Genomic DNA, 14,990 nt, shown 5'->3' with positions numbered 1-14,990 from the left:
ACAACCATTTTCAGGTCTTGCCATAGATTTTCAAGCAGATATAAGTCAAAACTGTAACTCGGCAACTCATTCACTGTCTTCCTGGTAAGCAATTCCAGTATAGATTTGGCCATGTGTTTTAGGTTATTGTCAACAACAACAAAACATTTGATGAAAATGTAAGTTGCTCTGGATAAGATGTAAATGTAAATGTTGAAAGGTGAATTAATCTCCCATTGTCTGGTGGAAAACAGACTGAACCATGTTTTCCTCTAGGATTTTGCCTGTGCTTAGCTCCATTCCATTTATTTTTATCCTGAAAAACTCCCCAGTCCTTAACGATTACAAGCATACACATATGATGCATACACCACTATGCTTGAAAATATGGAGTGGTACTCGTAATGTGTTGTATTGGATTTTCCCTGAACATAACACTTTGTATTCAGGACATAAAGTGAATTGCTTTGCCACATTTTGAGCAGTATCACTTTAGTGCCTCGTTGCAAACAGGATGCATGTTTTGGAATATTTGTATTCTGTACAGTACAGGCTTCTTTCTTTTCCCTCTGTCAATTAGGTTAGTATTGTGGAGTAACTACAATGTTGTTGATCCATCCTCAGTGTTCTATCACAGCCATTAAACTCTGTAACTGTTTTAAAGTCACCATTGGCATCATGGTGAAATCCCAGAGCGGGTTCCTTCCTCTCCGGGAACGGAGTTAAAAATGACGCCTGTATCTTTGTAGTTACTGGGTGTATTGATACATCATCCAAAGTGTAATTAATAACTTCACCATGCTCAAAGGGATATTCAATGTCTGCTTTTTAATTTTTTTTTACCCATCTACTAATAGGTGCCCTTCTTTGTGAGGGATTGTAAAACTTTTCAGAAAACAGAATTCCACTTTGACATTATTATGGGGTAATCCATTTTCAATTCAGGCTGTAACACAACAAAATGTGGAAAAAGTCAAGGGCTATGGATATTTCCAAAAGGCACTGTATGTTTGAACACTGAAAATATATGATTTATGTTAAGATATCTTCAAACTAAAAGGTCTTATAGTATGGATAGCAATGTTTAATATATCTTTTTTTTTCTCTTTGATTGCTACTGAAGTTTACCAGAGTTAGTGTGGCATTAAGCATAAAGCCACAACAGTAGAGTACAAAACATTTTTCTGCAATTTTAATTTTCTTAAATCTGTGCATTTCTATCTATTGTCAGTAGCATGTCTTAGTAGTTATCTTATTATTTTGCGCTCACCATCCCTCCTCAATTCATTGGACATGGTTTTAACATGTTACTAGGTGAATTGGTGAGTGCTGCACTGAATCATTTTACCAAAAAAGCCCAACAAAGCAACCCGTTCAAGCCCATACAAAGGAAAAAGAAAACATGTCCCTATTTCGGTCTCAATTCCAACATGGGGGGGGGGGGGGGGGGGTAATTTTTCCCATTCTGAGATGATGCGGTGTAAGCGTTATGGAGCCCCATGTGCAATACACTGCACATACCCACAATGCCAGAAACATGGAATTTCACTTTCGCTCACCCCTTGCATTCAGGTCTATACCAGCAGAGTTAAAGGCAACCTGTCCTGAGAATAAGTATTTTGTCTAACCATATAATACAGCTCTATGGAAAGAGGGCAGGGGCCATTGCGCTATTTCAGGCATCAACCTTCTATGTATTCAGCGATTGTTTTATTTAGGCTTTATATAGCTAAAAAGCAAAGAATATATTTTTATATGCATTATATATGGCACTTTGTTTTCATTCATTGTTTTTAAAGATTTGAGAGCTACAAATTATTCTGAATGATTATTCTGTCTCTGATTTATTAAAGTTGCTGAAGTGTACATAGACCATGTGTTCGACAATTAGCCCAGATTATTTTATTCTCAATATGAAGACCATAATTCTCTATAGCTCCTGGTTTACTTGGTGGATTATCAAGAAATGCGTCGGCAAAATGTTAAGTATTAAGAAAATAAATGGATGTTACTGATCCAGTGTTGGATGTCTGCTATCATGAGAAATTATTACTTAGCTTTTAGACCATGCAGGATTGTGTGCACCACAGACAAATGGATAGTTATAATTTTTCTAATAAAATCTGAGCCTCCTTTAGTGATTTATTGGGTTTCCTGTCCAAACTACTGTACCACTGTCTTTAGACACAAAAGCATAATTCAATTTACACAAGACTGACCCATTCTCTCTGAAAAAAAAACCCTGAACATTTGTCACACAAAACTTTTATTCAGCAGCTAAAGTTACAATCATCCATTATACAGAGCTTGAGTAGTATGGATATAATTTGTGAAGAATACCAGTACAGAAGGCACAGGAGGACAGAGTTAAGGTTTGAGTTGTGAAATGGCTGATCTTGATGACACCTTTCAGTCCTGACTGCGGTTGGACAGCTGTTTACTCCTGACCCTGAAGTTGTTGAATAGACGGCTGTGACTGCCACCGCATTCAGCCAGCCTGACACTCTCTGTGCTTTCCTGTGTTTGAAAAGCATTGCTGGCAGCCGCTGGAGCAGAAGTAAAGGCTGTGTTTTGTTAGCCGTCTGAAATGCTGGGGACCGGAACCGCATAAGCTCCCCTCACTATACCCAGCGGATTGGGAAAAGTCAACCCGATTGTTTCAATACATTTTGTCATTAAAAAATAAGGGACAGAGTAAATAGGGCGGAGCGGCGAGTGGGCCGGGTGATTAAAGCAATGTATTGTTGAGGTGTCAGGAACGGTCAGCTTATTCAGTGGAAGGGGTGGGGGGGTGGGGTCGTTCTGCAAGCCAATACTTCTGGTCTGATTCACACGCACTGCCACTCACACTACCTGTTCTCTGTCTACAAACACATATACTACCACTTACACAACGGCTCACTGTCTACACACTGCCGATCACACTCAGGCTGTCTGTCCTCTGTCTAGCTGGCTGCTAAAGATCCACACACTAGTCAAAGTACACACACACAGTAAACAAAGCTGCCACATAACATAGATTAGGTTATTGAAATGTGTAAGGAAGTTGACGACTGGTGTTGTTGGTTGGAATACGTAACAAATATGTATCTAAAATGTAACTAAGGTTTGTTGTTGTAAAGAAACATGCGGTACCTGAAGGACAGGAATGGTCCTATGTATCATTGTTATTATCACCAAAAGCCAAAACAGGGTGGTAAAAGCAGATATTGTGCAACGCTTATAGCAAGACAATCAAAATGCATTCCCTGAGCAACATCCTTAGAAATGGAGGGGGCACCCTGTATCGTTTGGTTAGCACCAATAAATTGGTTTTAAAAAATTTGTGTGGAAACGAAAAACATTCTCCAGTCAAAATGCCTGAGGTTTCCATAAAATGTGAGAATTCCAGAAGCTAGCTTGAAGTCAGATCAACATTCCAGTCCAGTTCGTTAATGTTTTGGTCATTCTCCCGCTTTTTGTTGATTTCCGCAAAATTGATTGGTTTTGGGATTAGAGCCCACCCCCTGCCGATGTTAAGAGTCTCCCTCAGAGGGGTGAAAGGGCAGGAAACAGAGTAACCCTTTGTTGGATGATTAAACCCCAACACTATATCACAGATACCAGCAGGAGTCCACTTGACTTCATTTCCCTTTACTTAAGAAACACAAAAAGTGTTAAAATAACACCACTCTATACTTTTAAATAAGGGCCCCTCCTACGCGTTTTCTGTACCATAACAAATCTCAGCAGAACATTGGGTCCAGGCCATCCCACAGTTTAACCAAGGCTAAAGCTAAAAAGAGCTAGAGCTAAAAAGTAGTGCACTACCAGAGCAAAACAATAGTGCACTAAAAAGTAATGCAGCACTATATGGTGCAGCACAATATAGTCCTTAGAGTTTAAGACACCTTTAAGGGTCCTTTGAACAGGGTTTGAGCAGCACGTTACCATCTCTCTCCTCTACTCTAAAGCCCATGGCCCTCAAGGCGGAGTCATCGGCCACCCCGCGACATTCTAGAGCTGCCACCAGCTCCTGATTCTCCAGGTTGTGTTCTAGAATATTCCGAGTGGCAAAGATGGCCCACTGGCTGATGACTGGTGGAGAATCAACAGTTAAGGATTACATATACATTCATGGCATAAAGAGAGTGAGAGTTAATCTTATTTTTTTACTATGGGAGAGGAACAAGAGGAATGTACAAACTAGACTCTCAAAAGCTTTTTTCTACACATAACTACCCACAATGGTTGGTCTCCTACACATTCACACATACTCCCTTTCGACCACAAATCACAGTAAAGTAACACTAACCACCACTCTGAATTAGCTACCACCATCCCACTGTACAGGAAACTATCAGTACAGTGAGTGAGTACTGTGTCCATTTTGAATGACAAGGAAGCGACCCAGCCTCCCGCCCCCTCTAGTCCTTCCTCTCCATATATGCCCAGTCAGCATCTGTGACCAGGCCATATAGCTGTGGCTGAGACCTGGGCTCAAATAGTATTCTAAATCACTTAAAATACTTTATCTGTGCTTGATTGAGCTTGGCTGGCTGAATGGACCAATAGAATAATCTCAAACCGGCAAAGCCCGCACAGCTACCCACGGGGCACAGACATAATTTCAACATCTAGCTTTGGTTTACATTAGGTTCAGTTGTCAACTTAAGGGAATTTTACTTGAAATCAACAAAACATTTAATGTCATTGGATTTATATTGACTTTTCAAATCTAATCAGTTTTTCACACCGATTTAATTTTTATCTTTTTAAATTGACTTGGAAACAACGTTGCTTCAAACAGTTTTTGCCCAGTGGGTCTGGCTATGGCCCACCTGAGAAGAGCAGAGGGAGCTCAACAGTAACCGTCGATGACAACTTCCTTCCTGAGGGGGTCAGGGGGAGAGTGGGGCTCAGATGAATAGCTCATCGCCTGGTGAAAAGACAAGCTGACACTGTGCCCTGACCGGCAGCTAGTCCCTGGGGGGTGGACGGAGGCAGACACAAACTAAGCTGCCGTTCTGTCAGTACCAACATCCACTAACAGTATAAACATGATGGATACACGACGTATACTGTATAATTATTCACCAGTGACTTGTATGTAGACATACACTCCCCTACATTTATTTGGACAGTGAAGCTAAAATGTTTAATTTGGCCCTGTACTGCAGCATTTTGGATTTGAGATCAAATATTTTATGAGGCAAAAGTACAGAATGTAACCTTTTATTTGAGGGTATTTTCATACATATCTGTTTTACGTTTAGAAATGAATGCACTTTATGCATCTTGTCCCCCCATTTGACCGTGTCATAAGTATTTGGACAAATTCACTTAGTGCATAAAATGTAGTAATTGGTCCCATATTCCGAGCACACAATGACTACATCAAGCTTGTGACTCTTCAAACTTGTTGGATGCATTTGCAGTTTGTTTTGGTTGTGTTTTGGATTATGTTGTGCCCAAAATAAATGAATGATAAATAATGTATTCTGTCATTTTGGAGCCACTTTTATTGTGAATAAAAATATAATATGTTTCTGAACACTTCTACATTAATGTGAATGCTACAATGATTACGGATTATCATTAATTAATCGTGAATAATGTGTGAGAAACTTACAGATGTACAACGATCATGCCCCCAAAACACACTAACCTCCCACAATTACTAACAACAGGGGAAGTTAACATTTTTGGGGGGGTATGAATCTTTGTTCCTCTGTAACTTTCTCTTACTCATCATTATTCACAATTTATTCAGAACTATCCATGATCAAGGCAGCATCCACATTAATGTAGAATGACATTCATGTGGACTGAAGCTCAGTTCTGGGATTTTCTTCTACTCCAAAATGAAAAGAAAATTCAATGCTGACACCATCTAAAATAGAATTTCCATCTCCAGAAATGAGCCTAATAACAGATTGGTAAAAAAATATGTTTAACCTGTCTATATAAAGGTCCCACAGTTGAAAGTGCATGTCAGAATATACCATCCCATCCCTGGCAACATCCCTACAATGAAGTATGGTGGTGGCAGCATCATGCTGTGGGGATGTTTTTCAGCGGCAGGGACTGGGAGACTAGTCAGGATCGAGGCAAAGATGAACAGAACAAAGTACAGAGAGATACTTGATAAAAACCTTCACCAGACCTCTCAGAACCTCAGACTGGGGCAAAGGTTCGCTTTCCAACAGGAGAACAACCCTAAGCACACAGCCAAGACAACACAAGATGTCTCTGAATGTCCCGAAGCGTGGGCCAGCCAGATCCCGGACTTAAACCTGATAGAACAGAGACCTGAAAATAGCTGTGCAGCAATGCTCCCCATCCAACCTGAGAGCTTGAGAGGATCTGCAGATAAAAATGGGAGAAACTCCCCAAATACAGGTGTGCCAAGCTTGTAGTATCATACCCAAGAAGACTTGAGGCTGTAATCGCTGCCAAAGGTGCTTCAACAAAGTACTGAGTAAAGGGTCTGAATACTTATGTAAATGTATAAAAAAATATATATTTAATCAATTTTAGAATAAGGCTATAACCTAACAAAATGTGGAAAAAGTCAAGGGGTCTGAATACTTTCTGAAGGCACTGTATATCATCAGATGTGCTATTAGCAATAAGCATTATCACCTGTAGCCCAACTGATGCAGCATCGTGGCTATAAATACATAGGCTGAAGCATGGTTTGTCCATTTGCATTTCCCCCACTGGTCACACCATCCTGATTATTAAATTATTATTAATAATTATTCATTATTTTTCACTGAAAAATAAATGTTGTTTCTATTACAACGCATGTCATTGCACTTATAAATCGCCATTGCCCCTTTAAGAGCTCTGTTGTGCAGTTATACCTAAACCATGCCCAAAACCCCAGGTGTAATATTTTAGGAGTAGAGAAATAAACGTGGTAGCAATGAAAAGCCGGGATCCCCCTCTTTCTTAATTAACAAAGGCCATTGCATTAAAGAATTGTTGTGCATTGACTGCTTATCAGAATACATGTTTCCCTCCCTATGGCTCTCACAACTTGAATGCGCCTCGAGATGAATATTTATCTGGCATAGAACACATAACAAGCTGATTAGGTAAATAGGCAAACTATTCTACTATGGGGTGGTCTGATTTTGTTTTACAACATTACATGGCAAAAATAGTAGCACTTGAAAGTTACATCCTGAGTGATAAAGTACAGGATTTGAATTCCTTTGCCAGCAGCTATAAGTAGGATCTACACTGATCTCAAAAACAACCTCCCCAGAATCAATATGACAGAAATCCCATCACAGCAATGGAGAACTTTAACTCCTGTGCATCCAACAAGTTTGTAGAGCCATTAGTCATTGCATGCTAGGAATATGGGACCAAATACTAAACTTGACTAGATGCATTAAGTGCAATACCCTCAAATAAAAGATAACATTCTATACTGTCGCCTAATTACATTTTTTATGTCAAATCCTAAATGTTGGATAATAAAGACAAATGTACACATTTTAGCGTCACTGTGTGTCCAAATAAATACGTAGGGAGTGTATACAGTAACATATCTATCATTCACCAACATTGACTTATGGTAGATAAACGTACACATCAGCCACCAGAATTACTTACAGGAAAACAAAAAGGAAGATACATAAAAGTAGAAAGATCATTAGGTTAACATCCATCCACAGTGGCTTATAACATGATAGTTACATGACTAGTATAATTTATTCACCAAAGGGACATTAGATTCTAGACGAATCAAAAAGGATACAGGGATTGTTACTGTCAATACTGCAGTTGTCCATAATGAGAGGAAGACCATCCAGTTTCCTAACCTGGAAAAATACAAAAAATATAATCAAAGCAAACATATTTACAATGCAAAAAACTAGTTTCTCATCCAAACACAGTAAAAAAACACTAGTCTCCCTAATTATTCTGTTTGGCTTGAGTCTATGGATAGGGCCAATTTAAAACAATGCTGAGATGGTGATTTTCCTCATGCAAGAAGAAGCTGTTTAAGTGTTGTTTCTCCTTGGTTTATATAGGACAATCTCAATAACTAACCAACATCTATGTCCCGATCAGCCAACATTGAGGTCCCTATCCTTAGGAAATCCCTACTACCATGGAAAATAGCCATGTGTGGCTGTGGGTTGGTCTAAAGCTGTCACAACGTGTTGCACTGGTCTCTGTCACCCATCTAATTATATAGGTTAATTTACATACATGTGGTTACTCTGCAAATTGATTGGTAGAGTCATGAATGGCCATAGCAAGAGAGAAAATGCTGAGTTAGCTACTGTAAGTGTGCACTTTTCGTTAACTAAAAATATAAAATTATGAACTTAAGCCTATATGTAAAAAATACTTTAATCAAATATTATCCAATTAAATTATTATTAACCAGCCTGGAGCCGGCGAAGGTTAACTACTATGATTCTCAAGGGCCTTGTAAAGTGGGAGCAAGGTTTTTAAGCCAATGCAAGTGGACACATGCCAGTTTCCCCCCATTCCTCTTATTTTCTATTAAATGTGTTTATATCACAGTCAGTGATAGCTGCCGATAGCTGGGGTGGAACAGATAATGAGTAAGGAATGTTTCTCTTTCCTCCATTAATGTAATAATAATACCACCATGAGGAAGCCAATATGGCTCAGTGCCACGATGGACTCAAAAGCACGTATTCTCTCTCTGGTGTGACCCAGGAAGCACAGATACAGCATGAGGAGATTACTGTATGTGCTATTTAACTCAAAATGTGTCTCAAATGACATCATATTCCCTTTAGTGAACTACTTTCGACCAGAGATGATTAGAATAGGAAGTGTCATTTTACATTTTCACAATCTCCTTGCCTGACCTTTTACACATGCTTTTTGACCCTTGATCTGTCCTTTCCAAGGATTAAACAGCTCTTTTAGACACTGAGAAAGCACCCTAAGGACTTATTTAAGGGTTCAAAAGGAGTTTGCAAATCCTACTCTGAAAGGATGCGCTCACAGACAAAACCTGTGGAGGGTGAGTAAACTTCAAAGCCTGGGATGAAATGTGGTTTATCAATGGTGTTGCATCACCAGAAAGTCAGTTATTTAATCTTCGACCCCCACACCCATGTTTTGTCTACTATCTGCACTATATCTGTGCCAGCTGTATGCCTGTGTGTCGCTACTGTTTGTCTGATGTCTGCTGCTGGTGGCAAAACATATTTCCCTCATTGGGGATCAACACAGTATATGAATTTGTTTGTTTTTTCATTCTTTCATACATCCATCCATACCTTGTTCTGGTTGGCAGTGTTTCCGTGACAGAGGTTTCCTATGAGACGGATGAGATGTGCCTTGAAGCTGACAGAGGGAGAGGAGGAGCAGTCTCCTCCCTGAGCCAAGGAGAAGTTCTGAGCTGCAGTGAATACGTTCTTACTGGTCTTCCCCAGAGCATGGACCTGCTGCAGGAGATCTGTAAGAGGAGAAAGAGAGATGAATAGGAGAACACCACACATTTTACACAAAAGGGGATACAGTACCAGAATATCAATTAATCAGTCACATTTACTTATAAAGCCCTTTTTACATCAGAAGTCGGACAAAGCGTCCAGGGCCCAGGAAATGACAAAATAACAATCAGTGAACAGAAAAAGGCAACAGAGAACATAAAGGCAAAATGATCAATTGGACAGAGAAATCTGTTCTACAGAAGAGGTGAGAGGTATTCCCCTGCCTCAGGTGTAGTATCAGAGTCCTGCTGATGATAGATGCAATTATTAAGATGTGACTGCTGTTTCAATGTAACAGCGTCTCTCTCAACAGAAGGGCATGAACCTGCTGGTACTTTAACTGACATAGTTCCGTTCCAACACAGTAGAACTATGTCACTGGATTTGTAGTGATAGTGTAAACTCTAAACTGTGGTCCACCTTCTTTGTCATGGACATTTGAGACAGTGTGACATGCTGGTGGTTTTTACAACAAAAAAAAACTGCCATTTATCAGGGCTCTAATGTCAAAAGACTAAGCGTCATAGGTAAAATGTTTTGTAAACTTCCAGTTCAATAGACCTTGGTGTACTTATTTATTTACCAACGGTAGACTTGAGGAGGTCAGGATGGTTCTGCAGGAACATGAACTGTTTGTGATCAGAGGTCATCTCACAGAGAACATCTAACAGGCTGATCACAGTCAGGGCCTCCTTCAAAATACAACACAAAATCAATCAACCAATAAAAAAAGGCAATCTAAAATGTCACAGAAACAGCAATAGCAGAAACAGTCAGATACCCAGGCTATGGAACAGGTAATTTATACAACCAATCGGATCGTTGATACCTCATTGTCTGATTCGGAGGCGAGTGTGAGCACGGCCCCACATCGCTCCTGGAAGCAGGATGCCAGGAAGGTAGCTACGGTGGGGGGGATCCCACAATCCTCAGAGTCCTCCTCTCCCAACTGAGCAGAGATCAGCTCCAGCAACGTAACCCTGCAGCTCCATCAATATTTATGTAATTAACTGGATTTATGTACAGTCGTGGCCAAAACTTTTGAGAATTACACAAAGATTAATTTTCACAAAGTCTGCAGGTTCGGTGTCTTTAGATATTTTTGTCAGATGTTACTATGGAATACTGAAGTATAAATACAAGTATTTCATAAGTGTCAAAGGCTTTTATTGATAATTACATGAAGTTGATGCAACGAGTCAATATTTGCAGTGTTGACCCTTCTTTTTCAGGACCTCTGCAATCCGCCCTGGCATGCTGTCAATTAACTTCTGGGCCACATCCTAACTGATGGCAGCCCATTCTTGCATAATCAATGCTTGGAGTTTGTCAGAATTTGTGGGTTTTTGTTTGTCTACCCACCTCTTGAGGGTTGACCACAAGAAACTCCCCAGACCTTAATCCCATGATTAAGGTCTGGGGAGTTTCCTGGCCATGGACCCAAAATATCGATGTTTTGTTCCCAAAGCAACTTATTTATCACTTTTGCCTTATGACAAGGTGCTCCATCATGCTGGAAAAGGCATTGTTCGTCACCAAACTGTTCCTGGATGGTTGGGAGAAGTTGATCTCAGGGGATGTGTTGGTACCATTCTTTATTCATGGCTGTGTTCTTAGGCAAAATTGTGAGTGAGCCCACTCCCTTGGCTGAGAAGCAACCCCACACATGAATGGTCTCAGGATGCTTTACTGTTGGCATGACACAGGACTGATGGTAGCGCTCACCTTTTGCAGAATATCAGTCTGTCCCTGATGTTTTTCCTGGAGAGAAGTGGCTTCTTTGCTGCCCTTCTTGACACCAGGCCATCCACCAAAAGTCTTCGCCTCACTGTGCGTGCAGATGCACTCACACCTGCCTGCTGCCATTCCTGAGCAAGCTCTGTACTGGTGGTGCCCCGATCCTGCAGCTGAATCAATTTTAAGAGAAGGTCCTGGCGCTTGCTGGACTTTCTTGGGTGCCCTGAAGCCTTCTTCACAATAACTGAACGGCTCTCCTTGAAGTTCTTGATGATCCAATAAATGGTTGATTTAGGTGCAATCTTACTGGCAGCAATATCCTTGCTTGTGAAGCCCTTTTTGTGCAAAGCAATGATGACGGCATGTGTTTCCTTGCAGGTAACCATGGTTCAGAGGAAGAACAATGATTCCAAGCACCACCCTCCTTTTGAAGCTTCCAGTCTGTTATTCGAACTCAATCAGCATGACAGGGTGATCTCCCGCCTTGTCCTCGTCAACACTCACACCTATGTTAACGAGAGAATCACTGACATGATGTCAGCTGGTCCTTTTGTGGCAGGGCTGAAATGCAGTAGAAATGTTTTTTTGGGGATTCAGTTCATTTGCATGGCAAAGAGGGACTTTGCAATTAATTGCAATTCATCTGATCACTCTTCATAACATTCTGGAGTATATGCAAATTGCCATCATACAAACTGAGGCTGCAGACTTTGTGAACATTTATATTTGTGTCATTCTCAAAACTTTTGGCCACGACTGTACAGTAGAGCTTTTCTAGAAGATCAATGTAAGGAGGAAACTCATGTCAATCACACATTTGGGACCATCAAAAGGAGAAAGAATTGCTCACTTTGGGTGTAGATATACTAGTTTCTAAGTATTTGCGAGAGTAGTTAGATTCTTTAATTGGATAAACTAGATGGAGTTACCTCTCCTGATGGCTCATCCCTGCATACATGTTCTTAACGAGCACTGAGGACTTGAGGAAGTGCTGGGTAGCAATCAAAACCCTGTCAAAAATATGTACCATACATGTTTATATACTGTGTGTATATATAACACACACAGCAAACCCCATCTCCCAAACCCAACTACAACCCTCAGAGGGTACCTACGTCCAGTCCAGTTCTGACTGAGTCCTACACAGCTCCATGACCTTCAGGGCCAGGTGGATGTTCCGTGGATGAGCCAGTTGCTCCACCTTGTATTCATCTAGACAGGTGTGGAGCACCATGGAAGAGTAGCCCACTGCCCTTTCATCATCCACACACAGCAGGGCCCTGTGATCAAAGACAACACAGACTTGACTTATCACTCACACCTATAAGATCCCTGCAAACACAGACAACACAGACAGGTGTGGAGCACCATGAAGGAATAGGCCAATGCCCACTCATCATCCACACCCAGAAGGGCCCTGCAAACACAGCCAACATAGAAATCAAAATTGATGATCTTCAGAGATAGATGGGATGGGTTGAGGGTAGTTGAAGGATGGGATTAAAAACAAACTAAAAGATAACTACTGCAAAATACTTTGTGTCTGTAAATTGTATATATTATGTATAAGCCTAAGTATTGTTGTCCATTTGTGTACTCCAATTAGGGGAGGGGTGGTAGGGTTAGGGGAAGATAATGAAGGAATACAATTGTTTGTAAAAATCAAATAAAAACAGTCAACACATCAGTAACTTCGATCCAGTCTGGTACGATTCGCTGACACTATGCTTTCATGCATAAAACCCGTAGATTGCTGCTTGTAGGCCTAAAGGATCAATAAAGATGAAGTCCTAATGTGAATTGTGAAAACCATGTAAGGCTCGAGCTTAATTCTTTCACGTTAATTTCCCATACATGATTTGCATATAAGGTCGAGGACTTGAGAGGTGAAACTGATGAAGGGCCCAAGTACTTACAAGAGAAGATCTGGAAAGATGAGCGTCCAAATGTCATCTTTGCAGAACTGGTTATCAACAGCAAGGTTTCCAATGAACTGTACCCCACATCGAAGTGCTAGATCAACGATAAAGTGCAGAGAACAACAGTCAGACATGTATAAGAAGACCATTAAGAGAGATGTTAAGAAATGTTAAGAATCCTATTAAATTTGAACCATTACTATACAATATGCTACAATTGTTTTACAAGTAAGCACACAACTGAAAATATCAGGAGATTACACATATTCTCTTCAGCCATAGGAGGGACAATAAAACAATCACCTTCAAAGACGTAGTCAGTGTTCTCAGACTTCAGTTTCTGAAGCATGTCTAGGATTCTGATTGACAGGTCAATAGCACCAAGTGACCTGGATAACAAGGTAGGTTTGCTTATGTTTTAACCAAACCACACACACAACCGGACAGAGGGGGCAACACTTCATAACAGGGAAACTGTTAGATAGAACACCCCCAGGATTTTGAAGTGTAAATTCCTGTGAAAACAAAACTACGGACGTGGATGTGCTTGGTAATGTTATTAACTCTTCCTTGACTGTGAGTGTGTGAGATTGGATTAGAGTGTCTGGTAAATGAACTAAATGTAGGCCCAATGTAAAACATTTGTGTGCATGCTTTTGTGTGCGTCAAGGAAACTGGATTCAATACTGACTGCAGCCCACCTCATTAGGGACTGGTTGCGTGCACACTGTACACAGCCATTCCTCTGGGCTCTGAAGCATGCTGCAGTCAACTGCAGGATCAGCTCTTCAACCTCTCCACCTGCAGCCTGGATCTCCTCTGATAGCTTTGACAGGATCTTCATTAGGCTCCTGAAGGCTTCCTCCTCACTGCGGTCTCTGTGAACACGAACACACACACACACACACACACACACACACACACACACACACACACACACACACACGTGTAGCTTTTAAAATTGTCAAGTGAAAACTGAACACAGAAGACTTGAGAATAATGGATCATACAGAAAAAGAGCAAAGTTTCATTTATACAGACAAAATCAGGACATGGGTAACATGATGGCTAGCTGCTACTCCTGAGCTTGCCTCGAACTGTTTAGCTGAGAACGTTTGCTAGCTAGTTAGTTAGCCACATTTAGCTACATAACTCTTCCCTTTGCGCACCTGTAATCCTGAATTCGTAACGCATTTGTCAGTGATTGTAAAACAGGTAAATGTTTTTCACGGAACTTCTCAGCGAGAATTTCATTCAATAATGTTGGAAAATCCACTCTAATCCATGATTCCAAAGCGGGTTCCGCCATGTTTGTTTGTATCGCTCTCCAGTGTGGGTGGGACTTCCGTGTTATATTTTGTTGTTTGATACGATAAAACCAGGAAAGAGGCGGCGCTAGAAGGATATTTCAGCGTCATATCAATACTCATGTAAACCTTCTAATTGCGATGACATCAGCAGTTTAAATGATTGGATTGGTTTTAGTTTTTTTCACATTAGAAATAGACATAGGTAGCTATATGTACATAAAAGCAAAGCACATGCTACAGATTATTGTGATCATGCCATAAATTGACCCTAGCTAGCACATAATGTTCTGAGAAACCATGTTTCTTACAGCTTGGTGAGAGCGTGGTTGTCCGATACTAATAACAATTAGAATATATTTATTTTATATAGCGCTTTTTATACAGAATCTCAACGTCGCTTTTAAAAAAACTAACAAAAACAAAGACACAAAAATTCCCCTTTATAATAAAACATTGCATGCATCTATAATTACATTTGCTTATGGGATTTTTTTTTTTGAGGGGGGGGGCAGAGTCTGGAAAAACATTGGCCTTTTACAAACGCATTTAATGCAATTTTCTATCAT

At 40.4% G+C, this 14,990-nt stretch overlaps 1 protein-coding gene across 1 annotated transcript; it reads right to left on the bottom strand.

Annotated features, from left to right (window-relative positions):
• Nucleotides 1–2,228: 2,228 nt before the first annotated feature.
• atxn10 (ataxin 10) lies at nucleotides 2,229–14,467 on the bottom strand. Its single transcript, XM_029741989.1, has 11 exons — nucleotides 14,284–14,467; nucleotides 13,816–13,992; nucleotides 13,418–13,503; nucleotides 13,112–13,208; nucleotides 12,311–12,475; nucleotides 12,125–12,205; nucleotides 10,288–10,438; nucleotides 10,042–10,150; nucleotides 9,243–9,421; nucleotides 7,733–7,796; nucleotides 2,229–4,056 (listed from the first exon to the last, which is right to left on the bottom strand). The coding sequence occupies exons 1-11, from the start codon at nucleotides 14,421–14,423 to the stop codon at nucleotides 3,872–3,874; spliced, it is 1,434 nt and encodes a 477-aa protein (XP_029597849.1). The 5' UTR covers nucleotides 14,424–14,467; the 3' UTR covers nucleotides 2,229–3,871.
• Nucleotides 14,468–14,990: the final 523 nt, after the last annotated feature.

This window comes from Salmo trutta, chromosome 40, assembly GCF_901001165.1.
Source record: "Salmo trutta chromosome 40, fSalTru1.1, whole genome shotgun sequence".
NCBI classification, from domain to species: Eukaryota; Metazoa; Chordata; class Actinopteri; order Salmoniformes; family Salmonidae; genus Salmo; species Salmo trutta.
Note: the sequence above shows the minus strand (reverse complement) of the source record. Positions and strands in the feature narration are given on the sequence as shown.